The 13,704-nt window shown below is 43.4% G+C and overlaps 1 protein-coding gene across 6 annotated transcripts in view; it reads right to left on the reverse strand.

Annotated features, from left to right (window-relative positions):
- Window positions 1-13,704, reverse strand: part of EZH2 (enhancer of zeste 2 polycomb repressive complex 2 subunit) — a 51,713-nt gene that overhangs the window by 19,482 nt on the left and 18,527 nt on the right. For 4 of the 6 annotated variants that reach the window (XM_054692755.1, XM_037515331.2, XM_054692754.1 and 1 more), the window contains 3 exons: window positions 11,782-11,905; window positions 11,147-11,275; window positions 130-246 (listed from right to left, as the gene is read on the reverse strand). In XM_054692755.1, the coding sequence (XP_054548730.1) occupies window positions 130-246; window positions 11,147-11,275; window positions 11,782-11,898 (363 nt within the window). In that variant the 5' untranslated portion in view covers window positions 11,899-11,905. The remainder of the gene's footprint in view (window positions 1-129; window positions 247-11,146; window positions 11,276-11,781; window positions 11,906-13,704) is intronic. The other 2 variants (XM_054692756.1, XM_037515346.2) reach the window with 1 other exon arrangement.

A 13,704-nucleotide genomic window follows, 5' to 3' on the forward strand; every position in this document is an offset into this window, starting at 1 on the left:
CACCACCGGGGAGGTCCTTGATAGCTTTTTTAACTTACAGTGTATCTTGATTCACCTTGACAAGAAAATAACCTATGCTTTTTTAAGCAAATTATTACCAAATAAGCAGAAGATACATTATTTACTTACCATAAAATTCTGCTGCAGGGGAGACCAAGAATACATTATAGGGACTGAAGCAACCGCATTCAGAGTCTTTAATGGGATGACTTGTGTTGGAAAATCCAAATCACTGGTCACCGAACACTAGAAAAGACAAAATAAAAGTGACTCATAAGAATAAAAGGACCCCTTAAGTCACAGTTATCATGTTATATAAAAAGAGGGGCGCTGCCTGCTCTAATCATCTTGAAGAGGAAATTCACCTAAGACTGCAAAGTTCATTGCAGCAAGGACTCTCTTCCCTCTCTCCTCTTTTTTTTTCCCTCTCTCCTTTTTACTGAAGGAGAAAATAAAGCTTCCAAATTTGCACATTTTCAAAACCTTCAACTTCCCATACTTACCGGTATCAAAACAATTAAAAACAGTATTTAAAAGTTCATCCCAGATTAACTGCTCCGTGCTTTTACTATGCATTTCCTATTTCAATAATTAATGCCTTTCACATCTCAATCATGTGGAATAATAATATATACCAAATATGCTACTTCAACCTCACTTAATAAGAATGTGAACACTTGTTAGATTAACCTTTCTTATCTCTATCTTTCCTTTTAAAAAAATTCAAGTGTCATTTGCTGATATCATGGTACACAAATATTAAGAGTAACAGATCTGAGTTTCAATCACAACAAAACAGATTCAAATCAATTCTCTAAGATTATAATCTCCAATAATTATAGCAAAGCTACCCCTAAGCACTTTCCACATCTAGGCACTACTTTAAACACATTATCATATTTTGTCCTCGTTACGACACTGTAAGATGGGTACTACTCTTAGTGTCCATTTTACAGGTAAGAAACTAAGAGAGAGAAAGCATGAGCAGCTGGCCAGAGCCAGCCATTAGACAGGGCTAGAGTTTAAACCCACAAAGTCTGCCTCTGGAGTCCCTGTTCTGCCCCACAGAGTGGTACCTTAGTCATAAAACCATCTTTCTGGAATGCCGAGTGCACGCATTCTCTTGAAAACCGTATTTCATGCAATCTATGAGACGTCGATGTCAAGGCATATATATCATCACCTCTTGTATCACTAGGAGAACCCTGCTGGCAATTAAACTATAACACAATCATTTCTGATCACAGGAATTCTGAGATGCATGCCAATTTCAAATGTTCAAGTGTTAAAATCTTTGCATCTTTGATTCTATGAAATACGGTAAAACCTGTGCACTTTGCATTGTCTAGGAATCCAGCTTTTCTTGACAAGTATCATTACCTAATTATCAGGCCTCCAGCACCTTCTCAAAAATACCCTGGACATAGATTCATAATCTACAAATCAATGAATATAGAGCAAAAAGAAACACAATCGAGGCAGCAAAATGAAACAAAAAATGAGATACATACACACACATAACTACTAAATGTTTAGTTTTATTGAAGAGTTCTTAAAAAACAGCAGGACCGATTTGGTGAAATCAGAGTGGACATCTTTGGCATCAAGGCCATGCCTGGCCCTGCATTTCACCAGGCCAGAGGCCACCTGACAACAACAGTCAGTCACTGAGGCACAGAAGCAGCTCCTTCCCTGGTGGAACTGGAGGGTAAAGACAGAGCACTTAGGAGGAACTGTGACAGTGACTAATCGTTCACCTGCTTTCGCAGAGGGCAAAGGTAAAGATAACAACACTAGAAAACACATGGCTCCACCAACTAGGAAGCTGTGGCCTCTTAACCAGTCTTCCCGGGCCTGCACCCCTCCCTGCTTCACTCTTTGGCCCCTGATTCAGTTCTTCAACCATCCATTCAACAATGCGACAATAACAGCAGTGAACATTTATTGAGCACATACTATGTTGCAGGCACTGTGCTAAGTGTTTTATAGTCCTCACCTTGGCCTTCACACATGAGGAGACTGAGGTTCAGAATATTAACCTGCCTAGTGGCAGTGGGGTGAATCACCCACCCAGGATGAAGACCCAAGACCGACTCCAACACCAGGAGCTTAATCAGGGTGCTGAAGTGCTTGCCCTGAGAGGCTGTGGGTAAAAGCCCAGTGAGCATGCCAACGCAGGAGGCGTGGGGTTCTCAGCACTCCCCCCGCGTCATCCTCTTCTTCCCAAGTCTTCTTTCCTCTACTGAATTGGTAACTTCGGGACAAGGAACCGTCATCAATACTGAACAAAGGATTACACATCGCCCGGTGATTTCAAGTAAAAGATAAATTGCATTTTAGTAAAACAACTGGAGTTTGGGGTTTTTTCTTGTACTGGGGTGGGGGTCCTAAATCTATGTGCTGGCCCCTCTGAAGTTTTGGAGGTAGGGAGCAGGCTGCCCCTCCAAGCCTGCTCATTGGCCTGTTTTAATACCCCGATCCAAAGTCACACGAAGGTCAAGCAGCTGAACATTCCATCAACCGCTAGACACCTGTTCCATCAAGAGATGCAGAAGTGCTCCGAGTCTACTGAGCAAGGTCAGCTAGTTCTTCCTGGGAACAGAAGGCCTTGCAGAAGCACAGAAACCAAGCCAGAAAAGCCTGTGGCACCAAGGCCGCCTCCAATCCCAGCCTCACCATAATCCCATGACCCGGCTCTCTCAACTGAGTTACACAGGGCCACTGATGGGTGGAAATTAGCTCTCTTCGGAGGGCCACAGCAGTGAGGAGGAGGGGGGCTCTACCTCTGTCAACACACTCAGCACAGTGTCTCAAAGCAAACGAGTAGGCACTCAAAAAATGTTTCTGACATCACAGGCCACATCAGATGTCCCCTGATGAAGAACGCAACCTCCATCTCTCTTGAAAGCTGAGTGCACCTTTTTAGAAAGCAGAAGGCCTACACCCAACTCATTGTCTTTGAAAGTATCCCTAGAAATCGATCCCATTCTTTTACCTATTAACCTTAACTATCAACCACATTCCTTTCACTTATGAAATAATATTCAAATGCAAAGGCATTTGTAGGTGAAAACAAGTGTGGGAATTCTTATTTATGACTTACAGGAGAAAAAAAGTACTCAAAAATCCCAGTTACTTACCAGTAATTTTTTTTTTCTTTGAAAATGTATCATCCTTGACAGTTTACATAACCAACTTTCAAACCACTCGAGTACTGAAAAGGATTTTGACCTCAGGTGTCTCCACAGCATTTTACCTGATCAGCTGCATGGCCTAGACTCAGGGACTCCCTAGGAGACCTGTACCGAGTTACACTCTCTAACCCTAGTTCCAATTTGAGGATCGTGCAAAGAAGTTGCTAGTTAGGATTCACCACCAAAGGTAAGGAAAGAAAAAAATTCTATGAGTTATCAAGGATGCTACATTTTCAGAGAAACACAGCCTACTGGTAAGAAACCAGGTTCCTCTGAGGATGGATAGACTTACATCAACCAGCTGGTACAATAGGCGACTGTGTGGCTGGACCACTGGGAGCTGGAGAGGGAAGTCAAGCCAAAAATAGTGCTGTAGGAGTACACAACCCAACTGAGACTCTTGGCAGAAGGCTGGTTCCAAGTAAAAACTGTGTTATGGAAAATCGTAGAGGGAAGAGCAGGTGAATGGCCTGCAGGGAAGGGAAAGAAATTAACACACCCTACTATGTGCCAAGCACTGTGCTAGAGACTTTACCAAAGTTTACTTCTTTAAAATTCACAACTACCCTATGAGGTAGGTATGACTCCCCCTCTTACAGCAGAACACCCCAAAGGACAACAGCCATAGCTGCTCAGTCCCTGAATAATCTTCAACATCAGGGGGCTAAAGTTCAATTCCATACAACAAGGAGACACAGGCCAAGTTAAAAATATTCTTGGATACTGGTTGGTCCATTTAATCATGCCAGAGACACAATGAACTGCTGATATTGTCTAACATTCTTTTTCCAAGTAAAAACAGTAACACACCGTATCTCACACCCCAGTGTTGGTAGAACATCAGCCCAGGAGTCAGGAGGAAGCCCTGGCTGCCGCCCAACTCTAGAGACCCACCAGGGTCAACTCCCAAACTGCCTGCGTAAGTGGAGAAAAGATAACACCCAAGTTTTAAATTAGCTAGCCTTTCTGATGAAATGGGAGCATATGTAATTTAATTTCAGGTCCTGAAGGAAAAACTGGAATAAGAGAAATATCAAGTGTGGATAAGAAAAACTTGATCACATTCGAGAACTCATAACCGGGTTTGGAAGGCAAACAGGAGAAGGGTAGTTAAGCGGGGGGAAGCGTTTCATTCAAATAGAAGAGTCAGACTGAAAAATGGGGAAAAGTTAAGATCCTGACACAGACATGATCAAAGCAGCTTATCCAGGGTGTTGGAGCTAAGGACTGAAAAAGAGAGTGGCTCATGCCAGACTTTCAGTTATTTCAATTTTTGTTGTTAAATATTTATGTTACGAGCCATTCGGATTAGGGGGCAAACCTCTCAACCCTGCAACGTAAGGTTATTGCTTCCAAGTTCGCTTATAAAAGAAAGATGTTGTCTTCTAAGTGTCAATGGTTATATGTCTTCTCAGGGGAAAAAAATTGTGTGCGTGTGTATATGTGTGGTGTGTGTGCACACGCATGTGGGCATTTAGCATGAAACACAGAGCATTTGTGATATAATTTCAGAAAGGTTAGACCCTTAAAGCTCCTCCCTGCATTCTACCTTCAGAGGTCAGGCTCTAGATAAAAGGGATCAAGAAATACACAAACTCACTTAATCCTATTAAAACCTAATGCACTCTGAGTCTGCAGAGGATGTTTAGGGCAAATCACCCCCCTCAAAATCTGCAGTTTCATTTGAAACTCCAGTTGTGTTAAAATACTGCAGATCCGAAACACGTAGTTACAGGACATAAACTGGTAAACATAAAAACTACAGAAAACATGAAGCAAGTAACCTGAGCAGTGTTCCTTCGTCACGCGCAAACGCAAGTACCTGGTTAAAAACAACAATCCCAGTTACGTGGAAAAATAAGACCATTTCTGTCATTTAAAAAACCAAAAAAAGAAACGGAAGACTAAGACGCAGAACGGAGGGAGCCACGCATGTGTCAGCCCTGCGGTGTGAACAGGCTAGTGGGTCTGGGCAGCGGAGGCCTGGGCGTCCTGAGGAGCAGCTGGCCTGCCCGGGCGGGCGCCCCCTGCAGGTGGGCCGACTGCATGGATCTGCCAAACAGACTCGGAGGCGCTCAGAGCTGCACTAATTATCTAGCGAGGGGTGTTGAAAAACAAGGAAAGTAGAAAAAATTAAAACCCAAATCCCCCACGCGTTCTTTATACCAAAGGGTTCCTGACAGACTGAATACTATGAAGTAAAAATAAAAACAACTAAAAGGAAAGATGAACAGACAATTTTTAATCTTAAAGTAGAGAAAGACTTTCTAAGCCTTTAACACAGAAAGCAAAGAAGTTCTAACTTGACTACATAAACATCTGAAACTTCCATATAACCAAAATACCAGAAATAACATCAAAAGGTGGAAAAAATCTTTAAAACAGATTAAAAAAATTATAAAGTCTTTAAAAATCCTAAGAGGGGCCTCCCCTGGTGGCGCAGCGGTTGAGCGCTGGGCTGCGAGGCTGCCCACGGCCTCTGCAGCACTGGTTCATTCCCCGGTGCGTTCCCCGGCCGCCAGCAAGGGTCCCACAAAAAAAAATAATAAATAAAATAACACATAAGAAAAAGTCCAACCTAGGGCCTCCCCTGGTGGCGCAGAGGTTGAGCGCTGGGCTGCCAAGCTGCCCACAGCGTCTGCAGCGCCGGTTCAATCCCCAGCCGCCAGCGAGGGTCCCACATGGCGCGCAGACCTCTCCTGCTGTGCCCGCTGCTCCCCTCAGCAGTGTATTTCGTCAGTCTGCCTGTTCTGTTCCCCGCTCTGGTGAATTCTCTCGCCCTCCCGCACTTCTGACTGTACCCAGTGCTTGTATAAATAAATAAATCTTAAAAAAAAAAAAAGTCCAACCTAGTTTAAAAAGAACCAAGACCAAAATAACCAATTCATCAAAGAACAATAACCAGCTCTTAAACCTCACTGAAAATTAAAGAAAGCAAACAAGCAAACTGTAATTATTATTTACCTATCACACTGAAGACTGAACTTGATAATATACTGAGTTGAAAAAATAGAGATGAGCAGACATTTCCACAAACAAGTTGACAAAAGTGTAAATGTAAAACCTTCGATGGGGCAATTTTTAATACCTACTAAAATATTAAATACGCATATCCTCTTGAGCTACTTCTATTTCTGGAACTTATCCAACAAAATTACTCCAAAGATGCAAAGATATACATAAAGAATAGAAATACTAATTGCAAAAATAATAACCTTAATGGTCATCATTTAAGGCAATTAATGATGGTCTATCGTAGCCTCAAACATCACATATTATTAAAGAGACTGGAGACCGGGGCTGAGGTGGGGAAGTGACAGCCCTGAGCGGCAAGTCTGTTTTATCTGGCCAGTAATGTCTTAAAACATATTATTAACATGCTATCATACTTAAGAAGAAAAGAAATCCCAAAGACTCAAAGCCACAGGGGGTTCGCCTACTGCTTTATATATTTCTCTTACTTGAATTTCTACAATAATCATTTTGCAATGACCTTTTAACTGGAGAGACAAATAAAACAAGAGTTTCACTGATCCAGATGACATTAGCTAGTATAAAACTGAATCATTCAGCTGCAAAGGCAGCCCACAAAATCTGTCCAACCCTTTGAAATTGGAACTGAAGTAATACTCTCCTACAAAACCTAGTAAAGGAAGATAAACAGAATCCCTAAGCAGTAAATTTAAGTCAACCCACATTATCAAGGGGACTTGTGACAGAAGTTTTAGGTCTAATAAAATGTTCTTATTACTTCAAAACAAAAAACAATGTTTAACACTATGGGCTGGACAATCATTTCTTTCAGTTTTGAAATAGCTGTCTCTCAGTTTTTGAAATAGCTGTCAAAATTTGTTTCTGCAATTTGGAAAGAAACTTGATCTGTGTAACAGTCAATTTAACAATAATTATCCAAACACACACAATATTCTAGGAAAAAAACAGCAAATTAAGAGAAACTGTTGGTTTATCAGTTGCACAAAATAAACATTTGAAAATTTTGAAACGTGTACTCAAACCTCACAAGTTATGTGCTATAGCATTAATATATGGCGACACAGAAATGCAATCACAGCTGACTTTTTTTAAAATCACCTTTTGGAAAAACAAAAAATGCTTACATTAGTTTCCTTCCAAAAGAAAAGGAATCCCTCCTTTAAGAAATGTTCCATCTTTCATTTCTGCATAGAGACAGGCAGCGAGGAAGAAAAAGCTGCAGTGACATGAAAGGTTGAACAGGCAGGAAGGACAGGCAGTCACCGCTCCACAAAAACACCAACAAATGGTTGAAAGAGGCAAAGAACAGCAAGAGCAGCTAAGAAACCGTTTCCTGGAGGCACCAAGAAAGCATGGAGACATTCGGACTAGGAGTCAGAGCAGACACTTAAAAGGGTCATCCATTTATTTCTAAGACGTGGGAAAAATAACCCCACTTCTGCCGCCTGCCCAAAGGCTCACAAGAATCTAGGCCTGCTGGGCCAGATTCACGCTGGTGACACAGGGATCGACGTGTGTCACTGCCCTGGAAGTTAAGTGATCATCAGAGCGCTCTAAACATTGTTACTTTGACAGATGCCTCTCCCCACCCTCAAAAAAATAACAAAATAAAAACACTTCATTTGCAAGTAACAAATCACAGGGGGCAAACTAACAATCCTTTCATATGTTACCAGGAAGGGCAAAGTGCCTGAATTCCTTCTGAACTGGAAGGCACTGGCGTCTTCCTGGTGCTCCTTGTAGGTCAACATTCTGAAGTAGCCCCACATTTAAATACATATTTTAAAAATCTAATGCTTCTCATTAGCAGCAAGATAGAGAATGCTTACAAGATTATATTCTCCTGGGCATCTCCAAATGCAGCTGCAGGATGTAAATTACCAAGCCAACTAACTGCTTGCCCAGGTGCTGGGTGCACAGGTGAGGGCACAGGTGAGGACCCAACATGAGGGGCCGGTGCCCGGGAAGGCGCTTGAAGTTTGCAGCAAGAAACAGATGGATGTACAGGAAGAAATGCACTAATAAGAGTAGCTCCTGGATCCGTTTCTTCTTTAAAACTGGAAAACCCCACTCACCAAAGCCTGTGCACCAATGTGAAGACTTACAGAAAACAGCTTCCAGATAACGACTGAGAAGACAAAGTGACGAAAGTCACCTAGTGACAATCTTCTGATGAAGTCACTTATGATGGTGACCAAGTGTGCAGCCTCTGGCCTGTGTGTACCTTCCCACATTGTTAAGCTTAATGCTCCTTAAATGATTAACTGGAGAGCAAAATAAATAAATGTAAAACATATCTGTCTTCAAGTCAGAGGTGGTTTTAAAGGAAAAAAGACACATCTTCTGTATTAAACTGCACCAGACGTCACCCATGCTCTATAACCACAATAACAAAAAACTAGCTCCCAAAAGTGACTTAAAAACACTCCATACGTAATGGAAGAAGCCAGTGTGGCCCACAGAGGTTAGGGCACCCTCAGACCCTCTGCACTCACTCCAAGCTGCAGCCCGGCCAGGAACATCCAGGAGGGAAGAAGCACAAGACGCCAGTGAGAAACAGAGCTGCAGAGGACTCAAACTGCAGACAGCACTTCTAAAGGATCAACTTAGAAAAATAAGTACTTAATTGAAGCAATGTTAAGACAGCATTTCCAAACATGGGCAGCCTTAGACCTGGGGTAGTGGACACCTTACACCTGCTCCCAGGAAAACCTCAGCCAGACAGGCTGACTTATTTATCCTTCTGCTGCTGACCTACTTTGAACACCCAACTTTTAAAGCATATAAAAGAAATTGATATTTAGCTGGAAATGCTCAGTGAAGAAAAAATAAATAGGGGAATACTCTCGGCTGAAAAGCAGTATTAGACTACTAAAGTCCTTCCCAGTCCTAAAACTTTGATTTACTGTGTTAACAACAAAAAGCTTATCAGAAACTGTTATGAACCTTCAGCAATAGTCAGCGATGGTTTTACAGGGGCAGAAGGGAGGTGGTGTGCAGGACAAGCTCTGGAAACAAAGTCCACTTTTGGGAGCAGCTCAAAAATGAACACGTGCCCTGAGTTTCGAAGCAACAGAACCTAAAGCTGGTGGCTGGAGACCACTTTCCTCCCTCTGCCCGCCTGCCTCGGAAATGGTCTTTTCTCAACCTGTGTGGGGTACTGTGAAGTACCAAGTTTAGAAAAGAATTGTTTTATTAAAATGCCATTTTTGTCTTACAATTTCTCACAAAATTTACAATAAAAACTGAGGTATCTTTACATTCATTGACATTTATCTGTAGCTGACAAAATTTAAAGTAAAATTCAATTAGTAAATGTTGTTTCCAATAAACTATACTCTTAAATTTAACACCCAAACTTACATCATGAGCAATTCAAGCTGTGCATCAATAATGAACTTCACTAATTTCTTAATGTGTCTGAGTAAAGCAAACTCTTCTGGGCCCTCATCAGATCTTTAGAGCAAGCAAGCTGACTTGACTCTGGTAAAGCTTAGTTTCCTCAGTGGGGACCAGGAAGTGGGAGGGGTACAGAGGAGGGGGGCACAGTACAACCACCACAAAATCAAAAGTGTCCCGGTGTGCCAAGTGCCCAGCTGCTGCTGCCCTCTTTCATTACGCTTTGGGTTGCACTGCGAGGCTTGTGATGGGTGGCAAAATTTCTAAATTTTATTCCTACGAGAAAAATAAATGAGGTTTCTTTTTCCTTCACCTCAAAATTTCCGAAAGGTCAGACAAAACTTTCAAAGGAAAAAAGACACAATGTTCCTTTCGAGAACATTCAGAATATTCTGGCTAGCATAGAAAATAATCCCTTTCACACTTGGTATATTAATAAACAGCCATTTGCCTCTAATATCTGGGCCCTGACCTGTCCCAGGTGATGTGGAAGCTGTAAGCACATTATATATACTTACATATATAATTGCAAGTCAGAGTTCTGAAAAGTTGTTACAAGAAAAAAATGCCTAAATAAGAGTCATTCCAAGCCCGTGTCACCATCAAGACCACCATGACGTCACTGAGACCATGTTCAGACAATGTTCCCAGCAGACTCTGCCAGAGACAGAACTGACACTACTCGGGAGCCAGCACGTCACAAGGTCAACAGATCTCAGACGACAGCGATTTATGGCTTGATCGCTGTCTGATATAAAAATAGCTACTCACTGAAAACATTTTCAGAACAAATTCCATTCTTTTGATGCTTCCATCTATTACATAGCATAATTTAAATTCTAAATCACTTTCTTCCCTCTTCCTGATTCAACTCTAAGTGGCATTCCACATCCTATGCCAGCACTTTCAATACGAAACAAGTACTTAAACAGATGCTTTAACCAGAACCCCACTAACTTGTTCTATCTTCTTTAAACCTTTGCCATTTTCTTTACACCTTGCTGCAACCATTTTCATGTGTTAATTATAGAATCTATCACAGGCTCACTGCCTTCCTTTGATATCAGAAACCTGACCAGGGCCGACCTCATTCAGAAAATGCCACAGAAAAAGGAAATTCCAACCTCTCAACACCAAATTAAAAATTCCTATGGTGAGCCTCAGAGTTTAAAACAAAGTGTATAATAAAAACCACTCTCAGTCCATTAGTACGAGAGGAGGAAACAGGTGCTAGGCATGCCTAACTCACACTGGTGGGGGGGTGGACAACTCGCGTCAGAATGGCTTGTTCTAAATAGTGATCTGATGAGGACGTTACAGAGCATTTAAGAGGTTTTACTTAAGTCATAAGAATCAAATTCACTTAACAACAGTGAAAGTACATCCTAGACACTACAGCTCTGGAACCAGTGTGGCCTGCGTGTCCTTAACAGCTGCGGATTAGAAAGAAACAGCAATAAGAAGGCGGCCACCTCGAGTTAGTAACTTGCGCTCAATAACCAACCAACATTCCAGCGGCAAAGCCCAGCGGCCCGAGTCACTGCAGCGAGTTCACCAACCTCCCTGGTCCCGCGCAATGAGCTCACAGAAGTCAGGATGTGCACGGGCTGGATCCTTCGCTGCTTCCATTCTTGGTTTAAGATCTCCGTTCTTTCCAAAATTTTCTGACGGTTGGAACTAAACATACTCTTTAAAAAAGATGAAGGAGAAAAAGTGTTCATTGTTAGAAAATCTGTCATCTCTAAGACAGGCTAAAATCTAGGGTTTCTCCACGATACGGGGAACATGCCCTCATCTGCATGTGGCATTAGTCTAGACGGTCGTCCCCACATTCAGATAATAGGCAAGCGCCGCGCGATGACTCTGTTGAGAGTGGGGGGGGGACAGGAAATTCCTTCCATTCTTTTTTTGTTAACATTGTACTAAAAAAAAATCACAATGACTACAAACATGAAACCCCTTCCTCTGTGTCTGGGCCCAGAGTTCAGCGCAGGACCGTGTTTCAGGGGCGCGCGGTCCCCGTCGGCCACCATCGGCCCACGCCGGGGGTGCTGCGCGGGACCGTCTTGCAGGAAGACAGGGCCCCGCAGATCCCAGTGCTCATCGCTCCAACTATAAAAAACGGTCCCCGTTTAAGTTAAACGTCATTGGGGGGGGGCCCCTAACGCACAGCGTCCTGGGGACAACGCCGTACCTTGACTTCGTCGGCCCTCCGGAACCGCTTGAGCTGCCGCAGCCGCATGTACTCGGACTTGACGCGCTTCCGCCAGCAAACGGGTCCCTTCTCCGACTTCTTCCCAGTCTGGCCCATGGCTGTTCTAAAAGCAAGGGTTTCGCATTAAAATCACTAATTTAACCAGCCTCAATATGATACGTGCTTTGACCCCCAGCCAACCATCCACCACTGCAAGAAGCGACACACGCACACGCGCAGCTAAGGGGGTTCGGCATGCACCGATGCTCTTACAGCATTTCCTTCAAAGCACCAATTCTCATCCAGTATGACTTTTAAAAAAGGCAATATTATTCACAAAGATTCTCCACTCCTGAAGTGGACAAATGTAAGCCCGTGACAGGATTAAAATACACTGTAACAAGTTACTTTTCACCATGAGATCCACACTTGTGAAGGGGGAAAAAAATGTAGAAACACTCTAAACTTTTATCACTAAATTAGCTGTTCCAGACATAAATGCGTAACTTCAAATAACTCCATAAAGCAAAATATACAGCACCAAAAGTAGAAAATACACATGATGTAATAAATGCACACATTACCCTCATTCCACTTACATTTAACCATACTTCTCACCTTAGACAGTGACTTCAAAGTCTGCATTTTTCTATCTGGCACCACCTATTTACCACAGGGGTTTTCAGGCAGCAAGACTAATGGGAAGTGAATCCGCCCATCGTTAGCTGCAAGCTCCAGCAGCTAAATTATGTTTACATGTGTGGACATTATTCCGGATGACCAGCGTCTAATCTCCAGTGGAGCCACATTTCAAATCTGAACACGGGTCCTCTCCTAGAACACTGAAACCATCCTTGTATCTTCAAGGGGTTAGAAGGAGTTTCTCTGATAGGAGAGCAGTGGAAAGCTCTGGAGGTGTAAGTGCAGGAGGAGAAATTGCACAGAGAAAAGCCCTGCAGCCCAGGGCAAGAGGTGGAGAGTGAACCTCAGGTGAGGCCAGGCCGCCGCAAGTCTCCAGACAAGAGGTGCTGGCAGTTTCAGCAACTTACACCGTGACCAGAGAAAGTGACTCAAGAATTACTTCCATCAAAACTTGGAAAGGATATAAAAGTGGCAGAAGATGACTCTCTGGCTGGAATATTCGAATCAACGAGGTGCTTATATAACACCCCCAGGCATAGAGAAAAGTGCCTAAGGGGAAGACTGAGAGGAAGAACAAGGGCCCAGAGGTCAGCGGGTAGCTAAAACCACCCAAGAATGCAAGCAGCCGGTGGTCGGCAGGGCGGGAAGAGGACACAGCATCAGGGGAACAGCGGGAAGGTTGAGCAGAACACAGAACTCGCGCTTATGGAGCCAAGAGGGCGGGAAAAGAAAACATCCGGTGCGACACAGACACAGAAACCCGGGGGAGCAGACCGGGAGGCGGGAAGAGACAGAAGGAGCCTTGAAAGTCAGTGGATTTCAAACAACAAAGAACGAACGCAGGCAGCCCGCGGCCAGCAAGGGATAGGTGCAGGGCAAGTCAAGGCAGAGGTCGGACTTGACCTGTGAGAGGTAGCCCCAAATGACAGGGTCTGCGGGAATGACGAGGAGGAGGAGACTTCCAGGAGGAGGAGACTTCACAACCTGGATCAAGGCTGGGGGAGCTGCAGGGCTGCTCCGCCCTGGGGCGACCTGCTATGGTGGCAGAGGGGGAGCAGACAGTGTGCTCAGAACTGAAGTCTGAAGACAAACCCCAAATGACGGTCTCTAAGGGGCAGCAGAAGAGCGCAAGAAGAGTTCGGAGGTGGTGAGGAAAGGGCCAGAGGACACCAAAGTTAGGGACAGGTGAGTTTTATTTTTAATAATGATTCTGCGGCAATTCTTTGTTTCCATATCTATTAGTTATTGAACAGATAAGCAAGTACTTTCATGCAGACTGTT

This window comes from Talpa occidentalis, unplaced genomic scaffold (assembly GCF_014898055.3).
Source record: "Talpa occidentalis isolate TD23 unplaced genomic scaffold, MPIMG_talOcc4v2.1, whole genome shotgun sequence".
In the NCBI taxonomy this organism is placed as follows: Eukaryota; Metazoa; Chordata; class Mammalia; order Eulipotyphla; family Talpidae; genus Talpa; species Talpa occidentalis.